At 44.3% G+C, this 20,336-nt stretch overlaps 2 protein-coding genes across 5 annotated transcripts in view; one reads left to right on the forward strand and one right to left on the reverse strand.

Annotated features, from left to right (window-relative positions):
• Positions 1–912, reverse strand: part of STYXL1 (serine/threonine/tyrosine interacting like 1) — a 76,436-nt gene extending 75,524 nt beyond the window's left edge. Inside the window, exon 1 of one of the 4 annotated variants that reach the window (XM_056819793.1) lies at positions 778–912. The gene's annotated coding sequence lies outside the window, so the exon portion shown is untranslated. The other 3 variants (XM_056819789.1, XM_007485992.3, XM_056819790.1) reach the window with 3 other exon arrangements.
• An 83-nt stretch (positions 913–995) lies between these two features.
• Positions 996–16,181, forward strand: MDH2 (malate dehydrogenase 2). The gene is made up of 9 exons (NM_001324543.1): positions 996–1,165; positions 7,898–8,066; positions 9,580–9,663; positions 9,803–9,912; positions 11,598–11,723; positions 12,573–12,650; positions 13,660–13,759; positions 14,105–14,256; positions 15,877–16,181. The coding sequence occupies exons 1-9, from the start codon at positions 1,100–1,102 to the stop codon at positions 16,006–16,008; spliced, it is 1,017 nt and encodes a 338-aa protein (NP_001311472.1). The 5' UTR covers positions 996–1,099; the 3' UTR covers positions 16,009–16,181.
• Positions 16,182–20,336: the final 4,155 nt, after the last annotated feature.

Below are 20,336 nucleotides of genomic sequence, written 5' to 3' on the forward strand. Positions count from 1 at the left end.
ATTATAGCTAACACTATTAATATTATAGCTAACTAGCACTGTTATTGCAGCTAGCATCATTATTACAATTATCGCAGCAATTATTATAGATAACACTTTTATATTATAGCTAGCACTATTATTATCATTGTGGCTATTATTATTATCATTATAACTGCACTATTATTATTGAAGCTAGCATTATTATTGTAGATATTATTGCTATTACACTATTATTGTAACTTTTATTATTAGCTAGCACTATTATTATTGTAGTTATTATTATTGTAGCTAGTACTATTATTATTGCACCTAGCACTTTATTATTGGGACTATTATTACTGCAGCTAGCACTTTATTGTTGTGACTATTATTATTATTGTAGTTAGCAAAATTGTTATTATTATTGTAACCAGCTAGCACTATCATTATTATTATAACTAGCAGTATTATTATTATTATTATTATTGTGGAGCACCATTATTATTATAGATAACACTATTATTATTATTGCAGCTAACACTATTATTGCAGCTAGCACTTTATTACTGTAAATATTATTGCAGCTAGCTGTTATTACTGTAGATTATTATTATTATTATTATTACAGCTAGCACTTCCCTCTTCTTCCTGTCTCCTACCTTCCCTCCTTCCCGCTTTCCCTCCCTCCCTCCCTTCTTTCTTCCTCTCCCAAGCCTCTGCCACCACCTCCACCTCTGCTCAGGTCTCCGCTTCCATCAGCGACTGGTTGCTAAGGCCCATACACCCCATAGTTGTGAGGCCAAAATCCCACTGTACCTCTCAACTCTCGCGTGATTTGAATTCTCTACGCATCCTCCCTCCCAAACCTTCCAAACTAGCCGGATCTGCTAGCAAGCCAGGAGGCAGAGGGTGCGGGGGTGGGACTCGAAGCTCTCGCGGGACTTCGAAAGCGGACTTCTTGAGGTTAGGGGGATGAGATGGGAGGCGTGGCCCGGCGGCTCCGCCAACTCTCGCGGAGCTAGAAGGAGCAGCTTCAGCGGGCGTAATTGCGTGCTGCGTGTGTGCGTACTGGAGGTCGTTGGAGTCACAGGCCGCTCTTCTTCCCGGCACCGGACCCGCGCTCTCCGTCCACCCCACCATGCTGTCCTCCTTTGCCCGTCCCGCTGGCGCCGCCCTCCGCCGCAGCCTGAGTACATCTGCGCAGGTAAAGCTCTCCCAGACCATTTGACAGGTCGGGAGGCCAGGCCGCCCCCCGACCGCTGGAGGTGAGGGGAAGCTCAGGGTCATCGGCCAACAAGCTTCAGGGAGAGATGCTGAGGACGGGGCTGCCTCACCCCAGGAGGAAGCCCGCTCCTCCCGCTGGGGGCTTAAGTCCTAGTCGGTGGCCCGAAGGTCGGGGGGCAGGGGTAGGCTCAAGAAAGGTGCGTCCTGGGGCCCCCGAAGTCGTCACGGAAGACAGGGCTCAGAGGCTGCAGCGAGCCTCTTGTCACCCACACGAGTGATCCCAGGAAGGATTTGAACCCGGGCCTTTTCTCTCTCCGGCTCTAGGCTTGTAGACCAGGGCAGGCAAGTCACTGTAAGTGAGGAAACACAGCAGAGGAGGGCCAGAACTTAGATTCTGAGCGTGGCGGCCTGAAAGGTTGGAGGTGCGTCTTCTTTGAGAGACCAGGACACTCCCCCACCCCATAGTCAGCCTTTGGTCATGGTCGTTGGCCCCCCAAGGACTCGGGGTAAGACTTGATGTCCCTACCACTTTAATTCTTTCCTGAGCCATCCGACTGCAGTGGAGAAGCTCTTCCAGAAACTCGCTTTCTATTCCAGGTGTTACTCCTTTAGATTTTTGTTGAAGGCAAACGAGGAGTGGGTAGAGATCCCTGGAAAGATCAGCCTATTTTTAGCTCTGACCTTTCTCGGGCAAGTAATTCTCCTTCGCTAGACCTCAGTTTCCACATCTGTAGGATGAATGGTTTGGACTTGCCCTCCAAAGCCTAGTTCATCTCTTGAATTGCCTCAGAAAGTAGTTCCAGGTCTGTGAAAAGGGGTCTTCTATTAAAAGTAGCCTAGAATCTTCGGGCTTTGCTTCTTGGTTCAGTAAGTGAAGGTTATATCATCGTTGGGCCTCCCCATCTCATTGACTTGCTTTTGAAAAGATAACACTTAGGTAAGTACTTCTTACCTGTCCTGTAAAAGATAAAGGGGGGGGGGGGGGGGAGAGACAGTTCTGCTCTCTTGGAATTAATGATATAGATGGGAAAGCAAGATGAACTTATTTGAAATGATTAGCAATTAAAAACCAGCATATAGTGCTAGCTGACTGAGTGCATACAGAATCAGGCCTAGAGATCTGGATCCAGGTCCTGGGTTCAAATATGGTCTCAGACACTTCCTAGCTGTGTGACTCTGGGCAAGTCATTTGATCTCTGTCTTGGACCCAGATACTGATTCTAAGACAGAAGGTGTAGGTTTAAAAATATAAAACAAAGAACCACACACAATACAGTCTGCCCAGAACTCACTATTATTTCTACAGAGTTAAATACTCCAGATAATTGGAGTGTATTTTTTCCACACCACAACTTCTAAATTTCAAAACACTTTGTATGATAATCTTTACAAAGTTTAATATACAATTTTCTACTCTGTTCATTTCAGGGTGCAGAAAATACTCCTTTATTGATAACTCAGTATTATTTATGAATGTGGTTTTTGTCGTGCGTTCCATGCTATCCCCTTTTAGGGGCTGGGAAGCACTGTAGGGCACCTTATCCCTGCACTCATTAAGTCAAGGATTATTTCACTGACTGATTTCCTTTGTTCTGCATTATTTTTCTGGGTCTTTCTATACCTCCAGTAGTCCTTTCTCTTACATATAAAGTGCCTAGCTGGAACACACATCATCAGCCACTTTCCAATTTAGTATTCTTAATCTTCTATGTCCTTGAAGACTATATGATTAAACTTGTTAAAATTTTGTGTAAAATTATCAAAAATCAGCCCTGAGTGAGGGCTTGTTCTGCCAGTAAAGTGCATGAGCTTTAACAAATGGAGTTTTGATTTTGACTACTTGGAGGCCTTTTTTCCTAGTTATTCTATGCTTCTGCTAGTTGGGAAGTTATTAGATTGCCAGGTTCCATTTAAGCATATTTTATTTAATTCTAAAAGTTAAGGGAAGAGATGAGAATCCCAGGGGATTTCAGGTGACATATAAACTAAAGATCAACAGAATTCTAATTTTGAAAAAGATCTTGTTTTGATTACTTTTTCTACCACTAACTAACTAACTCAGTGATTGATAACTGCCTCCTTGGAGAAGAGAAATTTCACCAGAGAGGTTGGGCTTGGGACTTGAAGAGTGAGTGGGGCCTGACCCATTTTGGGGCTTTTTCAAGTGTAATTGGCAGTTGAAGAATAAAAAACTTGAAATAAATTAACTGGTTATCTTCTTAATAAGCAAGTCACAGTTCTGGATTCTGCCCTTTTAGAATATAAATGGGGAGCTCCCTTTGGACATGTTGTAACTGGCATTCAGAAGTGTGTGTCATGCAGCTCCTGTATCAATTTTCCTTGTTAAGGTTTGCCAAGTTGAAATATATGAGACTGGCTGCAAAGTCTATTCTTCCTCCACTTGCCAAACTTAATATAGTATATATGTGACCATCAACCAGATCTATCTATAGAACCTAGAAGCAGTCATTGACTAAGTGCAGATTTAAGGACTATAAAGCAGAAGGCATCAACATTTATGAAGTTTTAAAATTGACACTCTGGCTTCTAAAACCAGGTCAGACACATTAGAGACATTTAGTAAATATGATGTGATTCCTTCTCTCTTCCTTCACCCTCCCTAGTCCATCCAGGATGGTAAAGAAGAGCTGCTGCCATTAAGGGGATGCCAATCTCCCTCTCCCAACATCTTCCCCCTCCCCTTGGCTTTCCCAGAAGCCTCTCTGATGATCTAGGTGAATAGTAACCCTAGTTGGGGATGTCCTAGCCTCTGGCACTCCTCTTTGCCTTGGCTGCTTGAATCAGATTAAAATCTCTTAACTGTTCTTAAGCAGGGAGAGCTGGCCTCTAGGTCTCACTGTCTGCCCTGTCTCTATGACCTTAAATCCTCCAAACTATCATCTTACCTATTTAAGTAAGCTAAGGACCCCAGGCTTTGCTATCTGTCCACTTCTTGTGATTTTAGAATCTCATAACCTTTTTGTCTTCCTGTCAGCTAAACTTTTAATTGCTATCTCCCCCAATTAGTGTCTGACTTTTTCTGTATGTATCCCTATCATTTAGAACAGTGTTTGGCACCATAATACATGCTTAATACATGTTTTTTCAGTCATTCATTCCTTGGATCCCTATTAAGCTTTTCATTTTAGGTTTTACTATGGGTTATCTGTGAAGTATGATTTCATTTACTTTATACTTTTAACTTAATTTCTATAAATGGTACCATAATGTAGCATTTATTCAGGTCTTTTACATGCACTCTTAGGAAAACAGTTGGATATGGTGGACAGGACCTGTGACTTAGAGGCTCAAGCTGTGGGACCTTGGACCACTCACATTCTCTCTTGTGTTGGGGAGGAGCAATGTCATGTCATCTCTGAGAATCTATTGCCCTTCCTTGTTTATTGCTAATAGAGGATAATGGTGTTGATAGAGAACAGGCATAGCAACCTGTTATGGCCTCCAAAGCTACTGGGTATGTAGCCCTAAGCAAATCTCATGTATTCTTACTGGCCTCAGACAGCTGTCCTTAGACCAGTGATGGTGAACCTTTTAAGGAGACCAAATGCCCAAACTGCAACACTCACACACATGTGAGCTGCCTGCTTACCCTGGACAGGGGAGGGAGGAAGTGCTCCCATTGGGCTGAGGGGCAGAGAGGCAGGTGATATGAAAAATGTCCTCAGGTGTGGTGGAGAGGGGAAGGAAAGCAGCCCCCTCTGGCTTGTGCACCATAGATTTGCCAACATGACCTTAGACTCTCTTTTTTTAAACCATTACCTGTTGTCTTAGTATCAGTTCTAAGGCAGAAGGGTAAGGGCTAGGCAAATGGGGCTGTGACTTATTTGGAATCATACAACTAGGAAGTGTCAGACCAAATTTAAGCCAAGGATGTCCTAACTTTAGGCCTGATGCTCTCTCCACTGTGCCACCTAGCTGCCCTCATCTCATAGGCTTTTTGATCTTAGATCCAACTGTGATTCTGCACTCTGCATTGAAGGAAATTTGCTAGAATTCCTAGCATTCTTTCCTTTCTGGGAATTCTTTACCTGTACAGTTTAATTCACAGATCTGGGTCCCCCAAAAATCCCTGATGTTCACTACTATTATCCATACAGATCACTTTGAACTCTAATTATTTGTAATAAGCATATAGAAGAAGGGGCAGGCTCCATTCAAAATCTTTGTTCTTCAGGATGTAGGTGGGAAAAAAATTAAATGTTTTCAGCCAATTAGGATTAAGTAGGAACCTTGTTTTTGAATCTTCCCTTTCATCCTTCCTGGATAGGCCTTAGTTTTCTTATCTGGAAAATAGGAATAATAGTACTTAGATCCTCTAAAAATATAAATTATAGAGTGGGTGCCAGTCTGCTTACTAGAACCTCTTCACACCATTGCAGGTCACAGGGTTGGTTAAAATACCTGAACTTCCTGTCACTCTAAGATCCAAGAATGGAGCTGGGTACAAATTATGGCTCTGGCCCTTAGTGCCTATGTCAGTTTTTACAAGTCACTCACCTTCTCCAGGCTTTAAATTCTTAGGGGGCAGTGACCTCAGAGGTCCTTGAAGTATAGGCTAGGCCACATTCCTCCTCTGCTCAAAAATTGCCTCTAGGATAAACTGCATATTCCTCTTCAGCTCCTTCCTTAAATTAGTCCTTTCTAATGTTACCCTACCTGCCTTTCCAGAATAATCTCACATCACACTCTCCACAGTCATGTTTATAGCCACACTGGCTCTGAACTAAGCATTCACTCTCCTACCTCCATGCCTTTGTACAGTCTTCTTGTACTCCTTGTTGGGAATGGTCTCACTCACTGGCCTCTTAGAATCATTGATTTGGACCTGAAAGAGCTCCAGGAAGCCACAGATCAGGGAACAATCCAGAGAAGGTAAGGGACTTGTCCAGACTGAAAGGGAGCAAGGAGCAGAGTTGGAATTGAACCGAAGGCCTTAAGTAAAAAAAGCAAAACCTGGGGTTTGAACTCATGTTCTCCAGTTCCAGATCCCACCCTCTTTGTATTTTCCATGTGGCTTCCCAAGGGGATGGCAGCCCCTTGAGGGCAGGGGTACCTGTCCCTGTCCCTGTCCCCAGTACTTGGGTTGGCAGCTACACACACAGGCTCAGTGATTTGGAGTTCCACAGCCTCCATAATGGTTTGGCCATGCTGAGTTGGAGAAGGTGAGAACACTGCATGGCCTGCCTTGAGCTCAATTTTCTTCTTCCTATTTTTGGCCTGATTATCAGTTGCTTTGACCAGTTGTCTCTGGACTAGCAGCTGGGCACAAGGGAAAGACAGTTGGCCTTGGGGTCAGCTTTGGCTTCTGACAACTACTAGTTGTCAAAACCTGAGAAAGTCGCCCAACTTCGCAAGGGCTCAGACAACAGAAAAACAAGAGGTTGATGATCTGTATCAGGAGAGGGAGTTTCTGGACTGAGAGATTGATTCCCTCTAATAATGATCTTTTCATATCAGCTTTAGTTGTGTTTTGTTTTTTTAAAGCACCTTCCTCATCATTCCAGTAGACTAACAAGTAGCGGAGCACAGAGCTAAGGGGTCCTGAGCTAGCTGTTAGTCATATAGTTGTGGAGTTTTTATTTGATAGGGTTTTTGAACCAAGTTGTCAGACCTTTTATTATATGTAGTGCAGAAAGTATTCTCTTCCTTACCATAAGTGGGGAGGACTAATTTTTTTTCTTCCAATATCACATCAGATTGAGATTCCTTTAGCTGAAGCCTCCTAGATTAGTGAAATGGTGAGGAAGTGGAACAGAAACTTATTGTAGCCTTAATGGAGGAAAGAATTTTTATACTCTGTTGACTAAGGAACCATTGACTTCTGCCATAGAGTAGAAGAATTGTCTTTGGGGAGCTAACCTTGATTTAAGTTTATGATTGCAATATGAATGAATGAAATGAAAGGGCATTTGTTAAAGGCTCAGCATGTGCTAAACACTGGGGATACAAATAGAAAGCAAAGCCTTGCTACTCTCCAGGAGCTCAGCTTCCCTTAAAGGGGCAGACTACACTTAATATATATGTTAGTTTCAGCTACAAATTAGCTCCCATGCTCGAGTTGGGTAGCAAAGCAGATGGTACAGTGTCATTTCTATATCAGCAAAACCATTTCTGTTCTAATGTTGAACCACTTAACAGCACCAAGATCTTTCTTTTCTGGGTCTTGGGTGGCTGCTGTGGGGTTGTGGCCTGCTGTACCTGCAGAAGATGTTGCCAGACCCCATCTCCACAGGGGAATGCTTCCTTGGACTATGGTCATGGGGACCAGACTGTAAGCTGGACTGGGAGGAGAGGTGTGGGCAGAGAAATGAAGTCCCGTTGTTCCTAGGACTCTTAGGCTTGCATAGCCATTTGGGGCAATTGGGCAGTGTTTGGTGATGGTGATGATGGTGGGCTTGATTGACAATAAGACTACTGCTACCAGATTGAATGAAAGCAATTGGTTATCTTGCCACCAAAGTAGTATCAAGATGAATAAGACCACCATAGAGATGGTTTTTAAAAAACAACACCTCCATTTCTATAGAGACTTTTCACAAAGAAAAGTTTTCTAATGTTTTATATTTTCTAAATGTTCATTTTCCACTGAAGGTGACATGAGACTTCCATATAGGATTTTTTTTTATGCCTTCCTGTGACTCCATTGTCATTGTTTCTCTTGTAAACATCTCTGTCTTTTTCATTTTTCTAGAATAATGCAAAAGTAGCTGTACTAGGTGCTTCTGGAGGAATTGGACAGCCTCTCTCACTGCTCCTGAAGAATAGCCCTTTGGTGAGCCGTCTCACACTCTATGACATTGCTCATACCCCTGGAGTAGGAGCTGATTTGAGCCACATTGAGACCAGAGCAAAGGTGAAAGGTACTGCTAGTGATCCTATAAGATTTGTGCTTAACTTTTATTTTGACTGGAGCTGTGGACTACTCGAGTTTGGGTCTATTTTTAGCATATTATTTTTTAGTTTGTATCAGACACTTAGAGCCTTAAAGCTTTGTTGTTAACGTAGATTTAGACTTTAAATGATAGACCCTGGGACCAAAGCCCCACCCTCCCCCAGTCCCTACTGAGACCAATAGTGCCCCCTTCCCCTGTACCTGCTGGAATTCCAGAACAAAGCAAATAGTTCCACTTCATAGGGCGCTGTTACTTCTCATGCTGTGACCTGATAAGTCCATTGATTGATGTTCTAGACTTATGTTGTCTGTACCATACTAAGGACTATACAGGCCTGGGAACCAAAAGCCCCCACTCGCAAAGCCAACCCCCTAGGGGCCATCCAATGAACCGGACCCAAGTAACCACCAATTTGACCAATAGAGGCAACACAGATTACCTTATCCCAGACAACCACTTTATAAGAGATTGCGGGCTCCCCCTCCACTGCCACTTCTACTGCCATCAGCCTTCTGTTTCCCTTTGCCCCCTCTTTTCTTCTAATAAAGCTTCCCTTAAATCCCCACCTTACTCTTCCCTCATTTGCCTCAGGTTGAAGCACCCTGTCAGTGGGAATGACTTAAGGTTAAATGCTTGTACCATCTTGTGCTTTAATGGGCAGAAATTAAACAGTGATGTCTAAAAAGCATTTTGTTGCTAGTTGCATTTAGTTGAACTAGTTTCCTAAAGCTTGCGATATGAAAAATTAGTTAGAATCTAAACAGCCCTTTTCATCCCTTTCTGGGACTATTAGATAACCTTTTAATTGACTACTGACTACTGGTTGGGTCCAATATAAGCATGCAACTAGATGCTTCTCAGAACATCATTGAGACCTCACATTTTAATGGAGAGCATCTGGTTTGAAGTCAGAAGAATTAAATCAGTCCTTAGTTTTGTTCCTGGACAAGTCATGTTTAGTTTTCTCATCTATATTAGCTATCAGGGTTATTAGTGAGGGATGTGTACACATTGCCCAAGGTTGGTCAGTGACTCCATCAAAGAATGGGCCCATGGAAGACTACGTTGTTAATTTTCAGAGTCAGGTAGTACCCTGGAGCAGAGGTGAGTGGCACTGATGAACCCTTTTCCCATTCCTTAGGCACAGACCAGCTGTTGGGGAGGAAGGGAGAAAGGGGAATGAAGGGTGAACTGATGAGCACAGGGGAATTGGGAAGAGGGGGAGAGTACACCATGACTGGTCATATATACCACTGCTCTCAAGTGTATCAGGGTTGGGCATGCTAGAATAGAGTTGGTACCAGGGTCTTAAAGACCATTGTGAAACAACAGTAAGTGGGATCCATATGTAAAAATAGGAACTGTTCTTTTAGAACCTGTGAGAGGGATGGAATTTGCCCGTTTTCTTTCCAGGTATGAGCTAGCACCCCTGGGTCAGAAAAGGATGAGATTATTTCAGTGAATTTGTATTTTTTCCTAGGTTACATGGGACCCGAGCAACTGCCAGATTGCTTGAAAGGCTGTGATGTTGTTGTGATTCCTGCAGGAGTCCCTAGAAAGCCAGGTACGTTTGGTTGAGCTGCTGCCCGAGTCCCCCAGCACAACCTCCCTACCTGCCCCAGGACTGATTTAGATTCATGAGGTCAACAGTGGGAGAAGAGGAGGAATTAAATGCCCAGTCTGTTTTATTTGCTTACTTCCAGGAATGACTCGTGATGACCTTTTCAACACTAATGCTACAATCGTTGCCACTTTGGCTACTGCTTGTGCCAAGCATTGCCCGGAAGCCGCAATCTGTATTATTGCAAACCCGGTGAGCATCCTTCTTCCTGGGCAGCGGAGCATAAGGCAGTCGGAGTTAAGCAGACTCAGAATGTGATTCCAGCTAATAGTAGTTTGTTAGAAGAAGAGAAGCTTGTGAGTTTTAACTTGGACGAAGTGAGACCAGGCTATACTAATCCATTGTACTTAAGCCGAGTCTTCTTGCTGTTTCCTGTCTTCATGGACAGAGTTGGTTGGGCATGTGTTCTCTTTCCTTTGTGTCACTTTGTGCCAGGTTCCCACCTGCCTCTGAATTCTCTGACCATTTATAATAACTTATCTAGGTGTTTCTTCCTTTAATGTCACATAGCCTTTTTCCTTCTGTCCCATAGTTGCTTTTGCCCTTTGATCCCTGCAGATACTATCTGATCTTCCTCCCATATAATGTCCTGCTAAGTCTTTAACTCTTTAAACCATCCATCCCCTACATCCAGTGACTTCTTGGTTTGATTGTTCTATGTGACTGGCTCCTGCTTATGGAGTTTACTTATGACCTCAAGGCGTACTTGCCTATCTTATTTACCTTACATTTATCTTAGTCAATTCTAGGGCAGAATAGCTTGGCAGGCTGGGCAATTGGGTTAAAGTGACTTGCCCAGGGTCACATAATTTGGAAGTGTCTGAGGTCAGATTTGAACCCAGTACCTCCTGTGTCCAGGCCTGGCTCTATATATAACAACAATAGTTGTTACCTAGCTGCCTCCATATTTTCATGCCTTGCCCTAAATTTGTTGAGTAGTGGGTGCTGTCCTTTTTCTAAATATTTGGACTAAACTTGGATATTAGTGTCACAATCTTGGGGATCCCTGGCAGACTTATAACAATCTAGCTTTAAATCCACCATGTTACTCTATCAGCAGGCTTTAGGCTACTGCTTCCAAAGCTAGAAGTAGTTCCTAATTTATCTCTTTTACTGTGGGAACTAAACTTAATGCATAATTGGAGTCAAATAGTCAGCACGCATACTTTTGGCTAAAGCCTGGCCTCTGAAGCCAGGAAGGAGAAATCTCTCCGCTTCCCATATCTTTCTCAAGGGTACGGTGCTCTCTTTTCTGCATCTGTGTCCTCTTTGTGAACTTACAGGATAGAGGAGGGAGAGTTGGGGGAGGGGGGTGGGATTTAACCCCTTGGTCCCCCACATATTAGTATCTCAGGATCTTAGTAAGAATAAGGATCTGAATGAAGGTGCCTAATGCGGGAATAGTCAGGAGATTGGTTCTCATGCCCTGGGATCGTGGAAGCCTGCTCCCTGCCACCTGGATAGTTCCTTCTCATGAGTCACTAAGAACTTTGCGACTGGAGTTGCTAGATGGAGAAAGGTCTTGCTGTGCTTTGGGGGAATGGTATTCATAGCTTTAGGCTTAAGTCAGACCAAAGAGGTTGCAGTGAAGACCCCTATTTTAAAGTTGACCACTTATTTTTACTTCCTAAAAGGTGGTGAAATGTGTCTGAGCTGTGCTTCTAAGTTTACTAGCCTTTCACCAGTAGTGCAGGCCTTGGCACAGCCATGCCCTCTCTCAAAATGTTTTCAGTTGGCAAAAGCACTGTAGGGACTGGGCATATTGAGACCAGGTTGTCTTTAACTCAGATTAATTTGATAGTTGCCAGTCAGTATCTGTGCGATGCATGGGCTTCTCCATCATGGAGAAACTATATCTGGCCTGTTCCCTTTCTTAGGTCAACTCTACCATCCCAATCACATCTGAAGTATTTAAGAAACAAGGTGTGTACAACCCCAACAAAATCTTTGGTGTAACAACACTGGATATCGTCAGAGCAAATACCTTTGTGGCGGAACTGAAGGTAAGGTTTCCTTAGGTCAGATCATCCTAGCTTATCTATTAACCAAATTTAGGGAATTTGAAAGTAGAAAAGTTCGGCTTTTTAGTCACAAAGACTCTTTGGGGATCAAGGAGCTCATTTCCCAATTTTGTGTCCATAGAACTTTATATTACAACCTATTGTACCCAGAAGGCATTTGCAACTTGCTAACTCTAGTAAGCTGTATGCCATCTTTGCCACTGCCAGGGAGGGAGGGGTTATCTTGGATTGGGGAGCCCTGGAGACTAGGGAAATAACACTGAGCTCAAAGCATTCTGCAGGACAGGCTCCTGTCACATGACACCCACATTTCTTGGCTCCCCTGGCAAAGTATCCATTTTCTAATTCACCATGTGGCAGATGACAGGTGTATCAGACAACCTTTCCTAAACCATAATTGGCTTCTTAAAAACAGATGTTCTTGACCTTTTGTTTGTCATGGGCTTCATTGGCAATCTGGTGAAACCTAAGCTCCTTTCTCAGAATCATATTCTTAAATTATAAAATGAAATAAATTGGATTACAGAGGAAATCAATTATGTTGAAATATAGTTATCAAACTATTTTCTCAACAAATTCAAAGATCCCAGGTTCAGAACATCTGCCTTAAAATCAATTTCTTTTCTTCACCTCTAGCCAACTTTTAGATGTGGTTGGGCCTGAGCTTTGTTCCGACCCTTTATCTTCTGAAAGGAGTTTATTTTTGATAAAGCTCTGGATTGGGGGGCCTCTGTTATCAGGAAGAGGAGGGAAAGCTTACAGAAAAGATCTCAAAGAGCCTTATAGTTGAACATTTGGTTAAACATTAACTGAGCTTTAAATTCTCACCAGGGCCTAGATCCAGCTCGGGTCAATGTCCCTGTCATTGGTGGCCATGCAGGGAAGACTATTATCCCTCTGATCTCTCAGGTATGTGCATGGATGCAGGGCAACAGGTATGTACTCTCTGGTGAGGGGATGCTTCCTCTTTGGTAGCAGCTTCTAGTAAAATTGCCTGGGAAGGAGGAAATTCTTCAGACCCTGCTCTGAAGTTGATTCCTAAAAGGATCATCGGTTCTTTGGGCTAGAGTTTGAAGACATCTCAGAGGCCACCTGGTCCAGTTGATTAATTTAAAGATGAGCAAAATGAGACCCAAGAATGTGAAAGGACTTAGCCACGGTTACAGAGGGTTGTGGATCTAGACAGGACCTCAGAACCTTTTTACAGTCAAGGAAATGACCTTGGGGAGGGGAAATGAGCTGCCTAGACTCACAGCAGTGTCAGAGGTGAGGTTTAAGTCAGCATTCTTTCCACCTTGAGCTTTCAGGATGAAATCTGGACTGTCTCATTAACAAGGCTTGCCAGTTACTCTCCCTTGGTTTGTGTTAGAACTAGATGTAGACCATCATGATCTGTGACTTCTGAAGAGGGAATGGCTTCCTAAAGAAAGACAGAGTATGTGTTACTAAACTGAGCTGTTCGTTAGGGCCTAGCTTATCACAGTCCCAGGAAGCACTGAATAAATTAGTGATTTGAGGCCTTTTTTATCTTCTCATAAATTCAGACTCTTAATTGTAGCACAGATCCTGAGCCTTGAAAGCCAGCGAGCATTAGTTCTCCTAGGTCCTGCCAAGTTAGAGGCTTTGAGTACCAGCTTGGGGGGCCTCTAGGGCTCTCATCTGAGGACCAGCTTGGTGAGGCTTAGAGGAGCTTTTCACCAGAGGGGCCACAGCGTGAAAGTAACTCTCAGAAAGCTCCCAAGTCAGAGCATTTGGGACCTGTATTCAAAGTTGTCCCCAGTGCACACTGCTGAGATCATGGGTCATGAAGTGGATTGTGTTGGGAAGGAGGCAGAGGGGGATTTAAAGATCAGATGGAGTCTGCCAACCTGAGTGACTCCCAGAATACATGCTTGCTGACCTGATCTCTGGTTTCCAGTGCACACCCAAAGTAGAATTTCCTGAGGATCAGCTGACAACCCTGACAGGAAGGATCCAGGAGGCTGGAACAGAGGTTGTCAAAGCTAAAGCTGGGGCAGGTAGGTTCTCCCATGCAACCACATACCACTATCTCTGTGATCTCTACTTAGCTGTGTTGTGCAAAGGGAGCTTCCTGCAGGTCAGTGGCAGTGAGAGCTAGATAATAAAGCACGATGGGGAATGCTTGGAGGGAGAGGGGTGGGGAGGGGGCAGGGCAAAGTCTTTGGAAGTGTGTGGTACTGTTCTTGAGTGTCCAAGAGGAAAAGCAAACTGCACTCTGACTCCAGAGTTGTTTAAATGTGCTGGGGCAGCTTCAGAAAAGAGCTGTGTTTAGGTCTCTGGTTTCCACTCTTAATCTCTTGGTTGAACTATTATCCTGGACCAACCTGATTTTATTTTTTCAGGTTCTGCTACCCTATCAATGGCCTATGCTGGAGCCAGGTTCGTCTTCTCTGTTGTGGATGCAATGAATGGAAAGGAGGGAGTCGTGGAATGCTCCTTTGTCAGATCAGAAGAGACAGAGTGCTCCTATTTTTCCACACCCTTGTTGCTTGGGGTAGGTTTCTGAAAGCTCAGGAAGTAGACCTTTCCTCATGAGATAATGGGAGCAGTTACCAGTCACCCAGTGACGTCTGCTTTTGGTGTTAGGGATGATGATCTATGACAAGACAAGACAGAGAGGCCCTGGACTTTTGATTGAATTAGAGGCAACAGACACAGAGTCCATGGTTCTGCTCATCTCCCTCTTCCCTCCATTTTTACCAGTAATTTTACCATTTTTACTCTGTAATTCACTCATTCATCTTCTCCTTGATCACTTCTGCTGAGAGGGAATTGGCTTCCCATTGGGGCAATCCATTCTAGAAACATTTAGGATTTGGAAAGGGCCTCAAAGGTCATTTAGTCCAACTCATGCCTGAAGGATGTGTGTCAGTGTTTTGTTCAGTCTTCCAGCCTCCTTAATCACGAGTGATGAGCTTTCATTTGAAGATCTCTGAAGGAGAACCAGTGACCTGCTGTGACAGTCCATCTAGCTTTAGCACCTTTGACATTCTTGATTGCTCTGTAATCTGCCTCCCTGATTTCAGTTCTGCTTTCTAGAGCTACAAAGAATCGGTTAACTCCCCCTTCCACTACTGGAGGACAGCTGACACTTTTTTGTTTCCCTCAAATCTCTTCCAGACCGATGGTTTTAGCCCTTTCCCCTGTTCTCCCTGTGGCATAGTTTCAGGATTCCTCAATACCCTGGTCTTTCTCCCTTGGATGGGTGTGATGAGACCCACCTGGTGCCAAGCTTGGGAGGGCTCTCACTCCTCCCTGGTCACACACACTGTGGTTCATGCAGAGCTTCAAGCAACCCCAAACCCTGAGTCTTTCACGTGACCTCTAGTGTTGTTGAAATTTAGTATGAACTGATCTCCTTTGTTTAGTCCTGCAGCATAAAACTCAGTGTGTAAACATTAGAAGTCTTTTGTCTCATGTAAAGGAGCTGGCTGCTGGCTTGGCAGCTGCTGATGTGATGAATAGGAGGGCAGAAATTTATGGGGGTTTTTCAGCCATTTAATCTAATTTAGTGAAAAGAGTAAGACCTGAAGTCATGGCCCTGATCCTTACCAGTTTTTGAGTATGGGGAAAGTCACTTGACCTTGCCGTTCCTCAGTTTCCCTGTCTGTATCATGGGATACTTTTACCAAGCCCCAGAATTTCAACAAGGGTCACCTGAGATTATATATATCCTGTGCTATGTAAACAGTTATTATCAATGATTGGCTCAGGTAAATATTAAAGCTCTTTTTATACCTTAATCATCTACCCAGTGATAGTAAGGAGGGAAGGAGTGTGTTTTGGCTCTTATCTGTGGATGATTGAGAAAGGGTCGCATCTGGTAGCTGTGGGAAAACCCGTTAGGGCAGGGAAGTCAAACCCAAGTAGAAATGGGGCCCCTATAACCCTCTGGAATGATCCTTGGGGGTTCTATATTGACTTAAAAACCACATGTTAATGTAATCTGTGTTCTCTCATCCTTCTATCTTATTAAACGGTTCCAGTTAGAATTTAATCTGGCTCTAGGCTTTGGTGCCTTTGCTTTATTGCATACAGCATAGACAACCATGATTGGAGGAGTATTTTTTGCTATATCTGACTCAAAGGCCTTTTGATTTTCTTCTCTTAACAGAAAAAGGGCATCGAGAAGAACTTGGGCATTGGCAAGGTCTCCCCTTTTGAAGAGAAGATGATTGCTGAAGCCATTCCTGAGCTGAAAGCTTCCATCAAGAAAGGAGAAGATTTTGTCAAGAATATGAAGTAAAAAGATCATGTGAAACAGGGATCCAGGTCCTTAATTTATTCAGGCATCATGTTACTTGAAAGAGATTTCCTATGCAGTACCGCCTCCTGCAGGAGCTTGGTGTTGGTATTAGTAAATGTTGTGAGTTGGTATGGTGGCACATCAATAAAGGAGTCATCTTTTTTTTTCCCTCCTGTGGTACCTTCTCAGCCTCTTTTGCTGTGTTTTCTGCTCCCAAAATGCCCAGGTGGCCTTGGACTCTACTCCCATTCCCAGGACCAGCTCAGCATCTAGGCATAACATTCTCCTTAGTAATCTCTTCATTTGGGAGTGGGATGGATGGTCTGAGGGCAACCCTCCCCTAGCCTTTGTCTCCCTTGGGGGATGAGCCCGACGTGTGGGGGTCTTCCTCTTTTAGTGTCAAGAACATCTGCACAACTAGCTCCCCTCGTGGTCACATGGGTTCTCTCAAAAAAAGCCAGCATTGGAAGCAGGCATGTTTGCACCTACTGCCACTTTTCCATCCCGCTGGGGCTAGTTTCTTACCAGGTCTCAGGTTGTGATCCTTAGCTATATGGCATCACTGAGAACATGCCACACGGACTTCTGCAGGCCAGGAAGCTGAGGCACATCACTGCACAGTTTCCCAAATAGGATCCAGCCCAGTGACCTTAAATCTGGACCCAGTTAGAGCCTACCCGAGAGAATCACACTAGTGAGCTGACCCAGTCCGGTGGTCCTCCTGTCATCACTTTGCTCTGACCACCCACACTAGGGAACCGATCCTTTATGTGGCCATGCGTGTCCCATCCCAGAAGGTTCTTGTAGGATTGGGAGCTCGGGAGCATCTTCAGTTAGGAACATTTGGTCAACCTCACAGGCTGAACACCTTTAAGATGGAGAGATTCGTCTAAAATGACTACAACAGGAGAGTACTTGAACCCTCAGTTCAGTGTCATGCAGTGGAATGAGCGCGCTGAGTTGGGATTGGATCCTGGCTCATTAAGAACTAGAAAGGCATCATTCAAAACGATGCTCCCCTTTTATCTCTAAGATGCCGTCTGAGCCCATCCTATGCTGTTGAGAGAGCAAAGTCAGATGGGCAGCATGGGGGGATGGCTGCACGGCAGCAGGCTCCCAATCCGACTGCAGATTGGGAGAACAGGTTCACGCGCCCCTTCCTGCTCACCCTGAGGACGGTCGTTCCCATTCGGCCAGTTGGGGTTTAGGTCCTATGGATGTATGCGGCGGCATTTACCTTCCTGACAGGCCGTGATGAGGCATCATTGACATCTCGTAGGAAGCAGCTTGTCTCCCCCTATCAATGCTGCCTATCCGAACGCGACTCCTCTCAGCCAGACATGCGGAGAGCAAAAGGCAACCGGGTCCTCCCATAACAGGCAGCTCCTGCTGTGGGGAGCTGGAATGATGATTGTCGGAGAGGGTGGCAAGAAACGCGTTGTGGTGTCCTCTGTGATAATGTGGCTCTGCAGCTGAGGGGAAAACTGCAGTAGCATTGCGATCGGCTGTAATTGAGATGAGGACCTCCTCTGGAGATCCTGCCAGACTGGGCTTGATGCTGATCCCGGCCTGAATTTCTCCTCCAGGCCTCAGTGTCCTCCTCTCCAGATGGATCAGGGCCTCTTAGTTGGGAGTCAGGGGACTAAGAAATACGGTGTTTTGAGAAGTATTCCAGTGTACGTGATTTCCTTTGTAATTCTGGTTTTTAAAGGAGTAAAAATTAGATTTAATAAGCATTTTATTATAGGCTCAGCTCTGGAACAATCCCTGCTCTCAGAAAGCTCATATTCTAGTGTAACATGATCGGAGGAGAGGTCCAAAGACTGCCAAAGGGATCACCTCTATAGCTAGGTGGTACAGTGGGGGAAGATCCATCTTCATGAGTTCAAATCCAGCCTCAGATGCTATTAGGTGTGCTACCCCGGGCAAGTCTTCACCCTGCGTGCCTCAGTTCCTTATTTGTAAAAAGTTGGAGAAGGAAATGACAAATCACTCCAGTATCTAAAGAAAACCCCAAATGGGGTCATGAAACTTCAGATACCCCGGAAGCACCTAAACAACACTAAATAACCTGAGGTCCTTTCCATATCTCAATCTTATGTTAATGAGTAATGAAAATGTAATTTATGGGGGCAACTAGGTGGAGCAGTGGCTATAGAGCCAGGCCTAGAGAGGAGAGGGCCAAAATTCAAATCTGGCTTTAAGGCACTTCCCAGCTGTGTGACCCTGGGCAAGTCACTTAACCCCCAATTGCCTAGCCCTTAACACTCCTGCCTTGGAACCAATGCACAGTTTAGATTGTAAGATGGAAGATAAGGTTTAAAATAAAAAAGGAAAAAATATTAATTGTTTATATTTTAAGCACTGGAGATACAAATAGATAAAACCTAAAAAGCTCACATTCTAATTGGGAAGTAGTGACTCAAGGGAGAGGAGCCACTTGGGGTGGACAGGTGGTGAATGAGACCATGTGGAACAGGTTGACACACCCTGTCCAGGAACAATGGCAGAGTTGATAATGTGGTTCCACACCGGGAGACCCTATGGGGGAGATGATGTGGACACACACCTGCTGAGGCCACGAAAGAGATTAGATGGCTGGTACTCCCTTTCTCCATGAGGGTTGTCTCCTAGAAACAGTGCTAGGATGGAGCTTCCTTCTGTTATCCTTGACTGTTTCCTCATGCTGTTGCTTCCTCCTCCTTGACTGCTGCCCCAAACTCATTTATGTTCCTTTGTAGCTGGTGCTGCCTAAGGGTTTCACTCACAGAAGCTGTGCTCTGACAGCCCTGGATTGGTTTCTTTAGCTGCAGGTAGTGAAAAGAGAGAAACCTCAATGAGAAAGTGTTGGGTTCCTCGGAAGTATTTGTCAGCTGGCCTCCCATTCCATCTCAATCTAATTATCTTGTGACCGAGGCCCCCCAGCACAGAAAGGGAACATGATAGCCCATTGGCAAGGGGAGGCAGAGGGATTAAGCACCATCACTCCTAAGCCTCACATCAGAACAGAAGCTCTCCACTGCTGCCTCCGGAAAGAAAGGAAAAAAAAGGAATTTAATATTCTGATTTGGCACTCAGAGAAGAAGGGATTTTCTTACACTAATGGGACTTAGGATGAAAATTCCTTTGATGACTGAAGCCTTGGGTACGAAGGGAGGCCTGAGATTCTTTTCATCTTCAAAGCTTCAGTCAATCATGCATTTATTAAGCGCCCTACTATGTGCCAGGCACTGTGCTTGGTGTTGGGGATACAAAGGCAAAGAATGGAATTTTTTTCTGCCCTTGAGGAGCTTATATTCTATGAGGGAGATGACATGGACACATAGGTATATACAGAATAAATACAAGGTATGTCTGTGGGGAGAGAGCACAAGCAGCCAGGGGGATCAAGAAGGACCAGCTTGATTTCTCACTGTTCCCCTAACACTCCAGCCAAACTGTGACTATTTACCCAAAAAAGGAAGGGAATGCTTCAGCAGAGTTTGAAGTAAACAAAAGGTAAGAAATGAAGTATATTTTAGGCATGGGGCACATGTAACCAGGAAAGTTGGAGGGGGCAGCTGGGTGGTGGCTCAGTGGATTGAGAGTCAGGCCTAGAGATGGGAGGTCCTGGGTTCAAATCTGGCCTCAGACACTTCCCAGCTGTGTGACTCTGGGCAAGTCCCTTAACCCCCATTGCCTAGCTCTTACCACTCTTCTGCTTTAGAACCAATACTGAGTATTGATTCTAAGACAGAAGGTAAGGGTTTAAAAAAAAAAGGCTAGTTGGGCTAGACTTTAGTGTCTGTCTATGGAGGGGAATAATGTATAATAAGGGCCTGTGATTTAAACTCCTCATCGATGTTGTCACAATTCTTCTAGCCTTCAGTCCATGGAAAAACAAAAGGAAAAACATCTCACCCAATAGCTATCTTGGGGATGTCCTCAGACAACAGGGAGTTGGCAGTTCAAAGCTTAGTTCTGTTAGCTTTGGTGCTGAATGTAAACATCATCTCTGCCCCAGAATCCTTATGAGGATACCAATGTAGCAAATGGCAGAACTGGGTGTTAATAAGGGGGTGGATAGTTAGCCACTGTAAGAAATTAAATTTAGGGTTTGACTAAAAATGAGAATTCTAAAGCAATATTGTGGTCGCCAATTTAAAACATAACTCAAGTCAAAATGACTTTTAGTAGCTTTTATTTACAAAGAGGTGGAAAGAGTGAAAATAGAGAAATGTAAGAAGAGGGTAGAGAAAATGTCTAGCTTATCACACTAAATGTTGCTCTAGTGTCTGACTCAGCCCCAGCAGGGCTTGGTAACCCTCAGCCAGAGAACCTGGTGGTGT

This window comes from Monodelphis domestica, chromosome 2 (genome assembly GCF_027887165.1).
Source record: "Monodelphis domestica isolate mMonDom1 chromosome 2, mMonDom1.pri, whole genome shotgun sequence".
In the NCBI taxonomy this organism is placed as follows: Eukaryota; Metazoa; Chordata; class Mammalia; order Didelphimorphia; family Didelphidae; genus Monodelphis; species Monodelphis domestica.